At 41.6% G+C, this 10,737-nt stretch overlaps 2 protein-coding genes across 2 annotated transcripts; both read right to left on the bottom strand.

Annotated features, from left to right (window-relative positions):
• Positions 1 to 543: 543 nt before the first annotated feature.
• On the bottom strand, positions 544 to 3,839 carry LOC139933025 (leukocyte cell-derived chemotaxin 1-like). The gene is made up of 7 exons (XM_078285925.1): positions 3,693 to 3,839; positions 3,384 to 3,527; positions 2,550 to 2,690; positions 2,324 to 2,437; positions 1,979 to 2,132; positions 1,308 to 1,495; positions 544 to 771 (listed from the first exon to the last, which is right to left on the bottom strand). Exons 1-7 carry the CDS (start codon positions 3,837 to 3,839, stop codon positions 544 to 546), a joined length of 1,116 nt encoding a protein of 371 aa, XP_078142051.1.
• Positions 3,840 to 5,433: 1,594 nt separating this feature from the next.
• Positions 5,434 to 8,835, bottom strand: pcdh8.2 (protocadherin 8, tandem duplication 2). Its single transcript, XM_078285924.1, has 3 exons — positions 6,409 to 8,835; positions 6,101 to 6,299; positions 5,434 to 5,747 (listed from the first exon to the last, which is right to left on the bottom strand). Exons 1-3 carry the CDS (start codon positions 8,833 to 8,835, stop codon positions 5,434 to 5,436), a joined length of 2,940 nt encoding a protein of 979 aa, XP_078142050.1.
• Between the last annotated feature and the right edge of the window lie 1,902 nt (positions 8,836 to 10,737).

Genomic DNA, 10,737 nt, shown 5'->3' with positions numbered 1-10,737 from the left:
TGACACAATAAATTCATCTACATCAAAGCCAACATATACTGTAATTAGAATTTATTGAAGACGATTCAGTCAGAAAAGGTACATAATCTGCTGAGCCTCTGAATTCAGTCCCATACCTTCCTTTACATACAGTGCAGTGCATTAAGCTTTGATATATCATAATGTAAAAATATGAATGCTTTCATTCATAAATCAAAATCTACAAACAGCATTATTGCATTTAATGTGTTCATTTTTTTTTTTTTCTTAAGAAATAGTGCATGCCTACAAAGAAAATGTACCTGTTTATATGCAAAATGTTTCCTCAGGAGTCCAGCTGAAAATTTGTCTTAGCTGGCATATTCTTAGTAAATCATACAGCATGGTCTGCATTTCATGCTAACAGGCATAGCTTGCTGGCAGTAGGAAGTATTTACAACCCAACTTACAAAATAAATATCTGCATATAAATACACCTACATTGCTTAAGGAGCTGAAAGTTTAGAGACCCTTGGCATCTTTGGTAAAAATTGATATGTTCTTTCACGAATGCAATGTGTTTTTTCACACAACACCTAATATGCGTGCCACCCACCAGCGGCAAGGCAAAATCACTCGGCAAGCTACCTGGCATCCTCTGTAGTTGTAAGGCCAAGGCCAGTGGCCACGAAGGGGCTCGCATATTCTCTGACAGTGGGTGTAGCTGCGTCGGCATTCTGAGCAGCAAATCCCCAGGTGGTCTAGCATGGGGTCAAAGGTCATGGTGCCTTCCTCTCCCGCCTCTCCCCTGCGCTGTAGATTGGGAGCAACGTTAATTTTGTAGACACATCTTTTTCTTTTGCGATGCTTAATTCATATTCATTTGAAATTACACTGTTTTCAAACTTCTCATCCTCCCAAACATGACACCCCGGTTCCCTTAAGCAAAGTGAATTTTTATGACTGGTGGGAGTCTTTCACTTCAGTTCACAAGCTCATAAACACGGAATGGCAGCTATCACCCTAGTGACCTGTATTTACAGCTACTAATACGACACCTACTCAACAGCAGCACCACAGCTGACGGAGGGACTAAATGTAGGTTAGAAAATTCCCAATCATGTACTTATTTCTATGAGATTCCATTCTTTATAAGGCTGGAAACCCAAGTATGGAGTTCTGAACTCATCCGTAAAGGTGTTTACAAAACGGGGAGACTTTAATTCATAATGTTACTTTAAGGGTTGCTTTAGGGCTCTGTTTTTCATCTCATATGCCTCTGGATAGTTCATCTAAAATTCAGCAGCTTGTTTATCAAAAACAGCATTGTGGTCAAAGTCGGTACTCACATGATAGGGGTTTTCGGGATTATACGCTGACCCCGCAGTTGACTGAGCCCCCTCCTCTTCTTCCACAGCTCTGGAGGTGTCATCCTCCGAATGACTCACCGTGTTCCTCTCCTCAGCAGCTGCCTCAAACTCCTCCATGTTAAACTGCCGTTTGGCTCGCTGTGTGTCTCTTTTTCTCCTCTCCCCATCTGTTACAGCAGCCACAGGAGGCATGGGTATTGGGTCAACATCCACAAGACGCCATACATGTCCTCAGAGCTCAATCCTACATAGCGAGGACTGTCTCAGTTGTCCTGAATAATTGAATTAGCTGCAGTGATATCAAGCAGCCTTGCATATTTCAAGATCATTCTTTTTTAATGCCAGACCGGAGCCTTTTTTTGTGTAAGTCTCCAAATGTAGCGTTTGCTCAAGATGTTAATATGTCTCACTAACTTCTCAGACAAGGCAGTAAATTGTAAAAGTGTGTAAATATTATATGAGATGCCATGTACCCTGATAAAGTGGATTACTAGGACAGGACAATCATAACCAGGTTATAAATAAATAGTTACAAAATGTACAATCATTCAAATGGAACACATGCAGTATGATATTAGGTAAGTTTCTCTCGACTCTATGGGATGGTATGAATGAATGTATTGGAGCTAGCAAGAAGTGAAGAGGGCAACCTTTAGGATAGGTAGGTTGGAGCCAGTAAATGGGCGAATCCCCACAGAGAGCCAGGATTTTGTTGCTCAAGAAACTGGTGTCCTTCAGTGGCTCGTCCGCAGCAACCCAAATCAGAAACTCCTCATCAAACTTCGCTGGCATGATTTCATCTGTCTGATAGGATCAAAGATGCATGCTTCAAATGGCCATTGTATTTTTTATGTAGGGTCCTCTTTTCATTTATTTTGCATCAGCTTTCACTATGATTCGCTGTGACTTATTCAGATGGGAAAAAAATTACAATGTGAATAGAAAGCAGAAAATTAAATAGCAATTTGTATAGTTCTGTATGAAGCTAACTGTACCAGGTCAAACATCAGTGCCTCTTTGCTGTGAGTTCCCATGTCTGGAAGGTTGGCTTTGATTTGAGATTTTATATAGCACTTCTCTCCTCCAAAGAAACGGATTCCAGTGATTCCCTGCATCAAATCACAGAGATGCCATGTTTACACACACAAGTTTGCTACTTTGCTAAGCACACGCCAAGTCTCCGTTGAACTACTTCAGGAAGAGAAAACAAGGACAACTCACAATTTGAAAGTCATGAACCTCCACAGCTTCTTCATCTCCAGTCCCAGTTTTAAACCTCTCCAGGTTGTTATCAGAATCGATTTCCATGGAGCCCTCCTTCACCTTCCCATTGATGTTCATACTGTAATGAACATTATAAACCTGGTGGCATTCAAAGCAGAAGGTTAAAATGACTCATTAGTCAAGTTATGTAAATCACAGAGTAGCAAACACTACGAGCAGTAGCCTGGTATAAATGCCTTTTTGCAGATCACAGTGAGATACAGGACAGTAACCTTCACATTGCTTATTCTCTCTGCACACTTGAATTTTTTTGTTTCTCTTAAAGAGCTGCTGTGTAGTCTCAGCACACAGGATTTGAACAGAACACCACAGGGGATAACGTTGTAGACCTTGACAGGGATGTTTGCCCTACAGGTGAGCTCATTATGGCAAAAATAAATATTCCACTATGGCTAATGAGATAGGGCAGAGTTACCTGACCAAATTATTCACATGGAGTTTGAAAGATGGACTGTAGACAGAATGAAAATGTGTGCTATTTCAAGATCAGAAAATATGTTTATTGATGGGGCATTTCAATAAGCAAGATTTCTCGTGTGACCTCATGAATTAAGAATGATAAAAATAATAATAAAAAACCCATTTCATGCACAAAATCACAGATTGGTATGTAATCATGAGAGGATTATTTAGCCCACTTATTCCACTGTGGACCCAATTCCCAGCAAAAGTAGCCTAAAGGCCACTTGTATGCACTTTTGGGCAGGCTATCCATCACTGAAGTGGCACTATTGCTATCACAACAGAACACCTTATATAGTCAACACTTACATTTTTATCACTGGCTTTCCACAGGTAGAGAGCAGCGATGGATGCACACAACATCAATACTGCCCCAACAATAAGAGCCGCAGCTCCAAATCTCAGGAGGCGGCCGGCTGCAGCAGAGGTCGGCGTGGTCGGCGAGCTGTAAGCCTTCACAAAGTTCAGAAAGCAAGAAAGTAAGAAACAACACACACTGAACAAGGACAAGGGCAAGACTGTCACTTTCCTGTAAACCCTCAGAGCTCAGAAAGTCTTCTTCCTAATTTACATCTTATGAATTGCCCGTTTTATTTCTAAATTAAATGGTTATCTTACCGGAGGCATGCAGTGTTCAAAACAGTCAGATCCATTGGAGGCATTTTGGATTTTTTCCTCAGTCTCTCTCATCATGTCCTCATGAAGCTCGAATTTCCTCCACTGTTGCCTCTCTCTGGTGAAACAGGTTGCCCGCCAGAAGACCATTTAGCGTCTGAGTGTGAGTGACGTGCAACTGACGTAAACTAAATTCTTCAGCTCAGTGTTACCTGTAGGTCCAGGTAGCCTAAAGCAAGGTAGCCAGCCTGACTGAAATCATATTTTTGATGCAGGTTTGATCCATCTCTGTAGTTTTCAAGCATGGTCTCTTCAGAGATTGTCTGGTGTCATGTGTTACAGGCAGTGATGCAGTGGTAAGAAGTCAGTGATCAGTCATAAGGCAAACATTCACCAATATATCAGCTATATCAGCTATGCTCTCAGACAAGCATTCATTTATGCTTTCCCTTAAATTACCTTGTATTTTTTGTAAAATTTATACTAGTTTGATGCTAGTTGGGATGATGTGTACTATGAATTTAAGTCCTGAAGATTAATGTCAGGCTAAATAGATGGGTGAACTACATCGGCATGGGTTTACCCTCCACTTCATCCCTGGTTACAGATGTAAATGGATTGAACAGCTTGCACTACCTGCAGTCAAACCTATAAGTGTGTCTGCCTAGATGACCACATTCCTGCAATTTATAACTGCTGTTTGTGGACACACTCTTGCTGGGATACAGACAGACAGCACAGACACACACATGCACAAAAACACATAACCCTTGTCTGATTATGCATTTTCTGATTTGACAACAGGAGGGACGTGATCTCTCGGTCGAGGTTACTTGCTCCTTATCATAACTTAACAAGAAGGTGAACGTAGAGCAAAAGAGATTGGAATATGTGCTGCCACTGTTGCTTAGAAACAGATTGAACCACATTTTTTTGATAATTGGTAAGCTGGGAGGCAATCAGAAAGGTGAAGGGATTCTTTGACCCTTGAAAAATATGTAATTGTAAGAGCATTTGATCAGCTATGCAGAATTTGCATGCAAATTAAGCCAGCACTGTAATTACATTGTTTTGTACCTTGTAAAGAATATGACATTGGCTTGTGTTTCCCATCATTTTAGGTATGATCGCTGGACCACATTGTATTTACTGTGGCTTATAAGCCCTTAAGGCAAATTAAACGTGTTCAGCTGTCTAATTGAGGTTATTCTGTGTGCTTTATGAATATTTTCTGAGGACAATAGGTTGTTCTCTGCCCATAAGATTTCATTTAAGAGTCCTGCAAGCCCACATAGCTAATTTCTAAAACTGTTGTTATATGCAATACTCTATTTTAACAGCAGAACAATAATATTTTTTCTTTTAAATATTTATTTGTGCAACAATGTGACAAAATCTACCACAAACATGGTAATCTTTGATATTGATTGTTTTCCACTTCAGAAAGGCCCCCTTGAGCCTAAATGTCCATAGGTCATGCCCCTTTAATAGTAACACATGCTCTTGAAAATTCATAATAAAATTCTTCTTTACATTGAATCATTATGAAAAATATATTATTAATGTACAAAATCTTGCATATTACACATAATACAATGAACAGTCATACATGAGCCTATATAAGAGACAATAGACATACAAAACACTGCAACAATCCAACATGGAGTCAATTAAGATAAAAGTACTATACAGTATAAAGATTAATTCCCTTTTGACGAGTTTTTGATCATTCATTTAAGTTCTTTTAGGAGTGTGTATACTCTGGAATGGACATCTCATCAGTTTCCTGTATTCTGGCCGGGGTCGGTGGACCGACAAGTATATAATCAAATTCCTGGTGTTGAACTTTTTCATACACACTTTGCAGACCGTTGGTTTTGGGTATGTGAGCTGGATAGTAATTTTCCCTCCTGGTGTCTCGCGGAAGTGAAGCTGTCTTTGAGAACGTGGACAGATGTGGTCCGATGGCCAGGCTTGTGTTGGGCCTTGTAGCTGACGGGCTCCAGCAGCGGTCGGAGTGGCCCAAGACCTTGCACTCGCTTGTACATGCCCAAAGACCTGTGGAAACATCAGAGGGCAGTATGAATACACAAGCTGGGTCACCTGGTCAAGGGTGTCTGATGTTGAAACACCCCAGTGACCCCCAGTGGCCCCAGGCTACATGACTGATATCCACTGTATCAGAAGATGCATTGTTGTAACTGGGTACAATACATTTGAAATATGCAGATTTTATGCCATTATTAAAATGTGAATAATCCCAGGAAGCATCAAGAATATGTGTCAAATCAGCGCATGGATTTAATCCTTTATGTCATTTAGGCCTGTATGGTCTCACTATGAACTGTGAATCTATTTGTGTTTATTTTACTCCATTTTTATTTATTGTTATGAATTTGTGTGGCACTCACTGTTTGTTGGTGGGGAGTCCTTTTTGTGCACATCTCCACTTATGTCAGAATCGCTGTCATTGAAGTCACTGTCTCCTTTGCCACTGTCCTTCCCACTGATCTGCGGATCCCTTGCTGAGATTGTCGTGAATGAATTACCCTTCCAAATTGTTATTGGCCTGACAGTTTCTTTTCCATATCCCGGTAGTGTAGAGTAACCCTGCAAGAGTACAAACACATCCGCACAAAATTTGAGTCAGGGGGATGCAAAAGACAATAACAAAACCAGTATGAGACAATCTTTGGATCACTCAAACATAATTACTTACCTTCAGTTTACCCTCCATCATTCTGCTGTTTGACTCAAAGATGCCTGCTGGTGGTCTGCCATCTTCACAGCCTGTCTCTATTGTGTTGCTGCTGGCCAATGGGGATTTCTCTGGAAATGGATGGGCATCAAACACTTTGCCTTTGTGGTTGGTAATCAATGAATCAATATGACCACTTTCCACTTTCTCCACATTTGGTATGTCTTCTTTTTCATCATATCCTCCCTCCCTTGTCTCTTTTTTTCGGCGACTGCAAATGGTTGTGATGAGAATGATAGCCAGTAGGAGGAGGGAGCAGCTCCCTGCCAGGACAATGATTATGGCTATGGACATGTCCCATTCAAAGAGCTCCTCGCTGCCATTTTGAGCCAAGGACGGCATGCTAGGTACAGTGCCTTCTATAAAACTGAAGTGTATAATGGCTGTGGAGGTCAGAGCAGGTGATCCATTGTCGCTGACTGAGACTGTGACTTTGGCAATGTCTGTGAGATCGTACGTCAGCTGACGACTCACATGCACCTTCCCCGTGGCTTTGTTGATAGAGAAGCCCAGGTGTCCCCCCTCAGTGATTCTGTAGGACAGCTGTGCATTTATGCCTTCATCAGCATCTGTGGCCTTTATCTGGGTTACCACATAACCTGCAGGTGCATCTTTGGGCAGGAAAACCTCAGCAGATCCTTTGTAAAGAACTGGCTCTATGATGGAAGGTTGGTTGTCATTCTGATCAACTATTTTTAGCCTGATGACAGCGCTGCTCTGCAGCTGTGGTGACCCCCCATCACTTGCTTGGATGTGTATCTCTAGCAGTTTCATGACTTCATAATTAAAACTTCTTAATGCATATATGGCGCCAGACACTGAATTTAGAGATACAAACGTGTTCACAGGAGACCCCATGATAACACCGTCTAAAAGTCTGTATGTGATTTTTCCATTGTTCCCCAAATCTGCGTCTTTGGCCTCAACTATTGTGATATATGCGCCCGGTGCATTGTTCTCCTCCACGGAAACTTCATAGACGGCTTTACTAAAGTGAGGGGCGTTGTCATTCTCGTCGCTCAGTCTAATGGTGTACTGTGTGATCTTTCTCAGCGGAGGTGACCCAAAATCCTCAGCCATCACTGTCAAGTTATACTCGCTAATTTTCTCCCTGTCTAGAGCTGCCGCCGTAACTATCATGTAGCTGTCCTCGTAGGCTTGCTGAAGTTTGAAATGGTCGTGGCCGTATAATGTGCAGTGGACCTGGCTGTTGACGCCCGAGTCCCTGTCCAAGGTGCTGATCAGAGCCACTAGGCTGTCCTTGTCTGCTGCCTCGCTGATGTATGCAATGCCTGTCGTGATGGAGGTCATCGGGGTGATACTGATTTCTGGGGCATTGTCATTAACGTCTTTGACATGAATTATGATTTTGCAGACGGAGGGGGTCGGGTTGGGTCCCAGATCAGTCGCCTGCACGTCTAGCTCATAGGTTTTTTTGTCCTCGAAATCCACCGGGCTCTTGAGCATCAGGCGACCTGATTTATTATCCACTTCGAAAAGTTCTCGGATCTCAAGAGAAACCTGTTTTCCGAATCCATAGACGACCTCTCCATTTAAACCCTCATCAGCATCAATTGCGTTCAAGTCCAATATAACCGTGCCGACCGGCGCATCCTCCGGCAAACTAACTGAGAAACTATTCTGGTCGAAAATGGGACTATTATCATTGAAGTCAGTCACTTTGATAGTTATCTTTGTTGACCCCGATCTGTATGGGTTGCCTCCGTCTGTGGCAACCAGCTCCACCGTGTATGATGACTGAGTCTCCCTGTCTAGCTCTTTCATTAGCACCAATTCCGCATATTTAACCCCATCCGCTCTCATGAGCACATCAATGGAAAAATGACTGTTGACAGAAATTTGATAGCTTTGGATGTAGTTTGACCCGACATCAGCGTCCACAGCTGGGTCTAGAGGAATACGGGACCCCACTGCTGCATTCTCCGAGATCTCCACTATATATTCCTTGTTTGGAAACTCTGGAGAGTTGTCATTGATGTCCTTTATTTCCACCTCAACGTGAATCAATTTGTACCGATCTTTTGAGAAATTTACCACGTCAAAAGTAATGAGACACTGTAGAGTGTGCCTGCAGATTCTCTCCCTGTCAATTCGTTCCCCGACAGTGAGTTCCCCGTCGCTTTCTCTTACCCTGATGAATGAATCATTGAATTGTTTCATCATCCTGAAATTGGTCTTGGATGAATGAGACAGACTCAAGGACATGTCCTTGGCAAGGTTTCCGATGACTGTACCTGGTCCGTCCTCCTCCGTGGTCTGGTATCGTATAGTATTTCCCTCGGACTGAGCCAGTGAAACAAATAATATTTGCTGAATTGAAAATATAACAATCCACCAGTGCCAACCGATTAATTTGGCTCGCATCATCTTCGGAGTTATCTTGTCTTCAGTAAGCAGCCTCACTCTCGCTGAACAGATAAGACCAGTTCACCTGCTGAGTGAGCTCTCCATACAGCACCCGCGTTTATCAACTGAACTGTGCTGAAAGTGAAAGTTACTTGCTCATTGCGCGCAGCCAGTCAGATACGCTTGTTGCCTCGCCTTCAACACAGCTCAAAATTCTGCAGTGGCGGGGTTTATACAGCTCCTCATGCTAATGAGACGAAGTGTGACCAATCCCTCGCTTTAGAATTAAAAATAGGCCTTATGAAAAACCTCTAAGCCTGTTTTGAGAGTGCATATAGAAGGAAGTTGCAAAATAGAAAGGGGGGAAAAAAAGATATGCCATTGCTTGGAGTTAGTTTCTGCACTGTTTATCATCTTATTACAGCCATTACGGAATGACGGTTTTATTTTGCAAAAGCCTATTTTCTTCTTTTTTTTTTTTTTTGCTATTTAATTATTGCCTATATTGGACGTGCGTGCGTGCGTGCGCGTGCGCGTGTGCGTGTGCGCGTGTGTATGTGTGCCTGTACATGCAGGGCCGGTCCATTTTTTTCGGTGCACTGAGCAAGGTTTTGGTGGAGGCACCCCTCAGTCGAAAACAGGCTAATTCAAGCCTCATTATCAGTAGAGACAGATAGGCTGAAAGTACATAAAGCCCTTTTGGATCATTTTCAGATAACAATACCTTGTCTGGCTTACTTCTGATTTTTGGATAGCCTAGCCTGGGTAGGGCTATACATTCTCGGAAAAATGTCAAAATCTGTAATACTATTTAAGATCTCAAAACTGTAACGTGTTGGTAAAGTGTATATCTTGGCTATATCTCCTTAGGGTCTCTCACAGTTAAAACTATTTCACTGGGAAATTCTCAGGTCACAACAAGCTGACAAAGACAGTGTTCTTTAGGCAAAAAAAAAAATAGGATATGAAATGGGGGAGGGGCACTGTTTAGAGTTTCCCTGAGAGCATTGTTATCTGACAAGCATGTAACCTCAAATTAGAGATCGAGTAGGAGTTAATCTTTCCATTGATAACAAATCTCGTGCTGATTTTTGGAATTCAAAAATCAATTCCAGGTCAGGACACATAAAATCATTATTTCTACCTCACATCTAGTTTCCCCATTGGCTTACTGCATTGGAGCCACAGGCAATCACATACAGAGACCATTATGCATATATTTATCTCACCAGGGTTTTGACTATAAATTTATATTTTCCAAAAATAGATATATAGATAGATATATCTTATTATGGACTTCGAATCCCATTAGGTTCCACTTATATTCAGTGTAATATTTCAAGTATAATCCATCTATGTAATGTGTACCTTTGCATGTACAGGATAACAGAATACAGGAAATATTCTGTATATGTTATGAAGTATTTGTAAGTTGGCAGTTGGCAGAGGCAAATGCCATGTCCCATTTAGAGGAGACTGGGTAAGCTCACATCACAAATGTATGAAGCCCAAATATGATATACCAATATTTGTCAGGATATATGCTGACCATGCAAACACCAGATCTTGTTTACCGGATATGATTTTTGTTTGGTTTTGGTCATATAATTTCTGTTTCAGTGGGAACATTCACAAAATTCTGTTAATTCACATATATATTTGCAGAATATATAAGCAGAATCTGATTTAGTCTCCAGAACACTGTGTGTATGTAAACATACGCAAAAACATATTCCTTTAAGATGTTCTGTCATACCTCTAATGCAGCCTATTAGATTTGATAGTGTGAGTGTTTTTTTCCCCCAGTATGCATTATGTTTCGCTGTTCTTTGTTCTGCTCTAGTGTGGACTAAATGGTGGAGAGTGCTACTGAGAAACACAGAGTAAAACTATAACTGTACATAACGCTGTGCATCAGGATAG

Source organism: Centroberyx gerrardi, chromosome 10 (assembly GCF_048128805.1).
Source record: "Centroberyx gerrardi isolate f3 chromosome 10, fCenGer3.hap1.cur.20231027, whole genome shotgun sequence".
NCBI lineage: Eukaryota > Metazoa > Chordata > Actinopteri > Beryciformes > Berycidae > Centroberyx > Centroberyx gerrardi.
This window is presented reverse-complemented; position numbering and strand designations above follow the sequence as displayed.

Excerpts from the sequence above, each read along its gene's own strand:
- pcdh8.2 (XM_078285924.1), bottom strand. The coding sequence starts at position 8,835 with ATGATGCGAGCCAAATTAATCGGTTGGCACTGGTGGATTGTTATATTT. Across the intron at positions 6,300-6,408 it reads TGATGGAGGGTAAACTGAAG|GGTTACTCTACACTACCGGG; the intron begins GTAAGTAATTAT and ends GTACTCTTGCAG. Across the intron at positions 5,748-6,100 it reads GGACTCCCCACCAACAAACA|GTCTTTGGGCATGTACAAGC; the intron begins GTGAGTGCCACA and ends ATGTTTCCACAG.
- LOC139933025 (XM_078285925.1), bottom strand. The coding sequence starts at position 3,839 with ATGGTCTTCTGGCGGGCAACCTGTTTCACCAGAGAGAGGCAACAGTGG. Across the intron at positions 2,691-3,383 it reads GGAAAGCCAGTGATAAAAAT|GTTTATAATGTTCATTACAG; the intron begins GTAAGTGTTGAC and ends GAATGCCACCAG. Across the intron at positions 2,133-2,323 it reads AGGCACTGATGTTTGACCTG|ACAGATGAAATCATGCCAGC; the intron begins GTACAGTTAGCT and ends TGATCCTATCAG.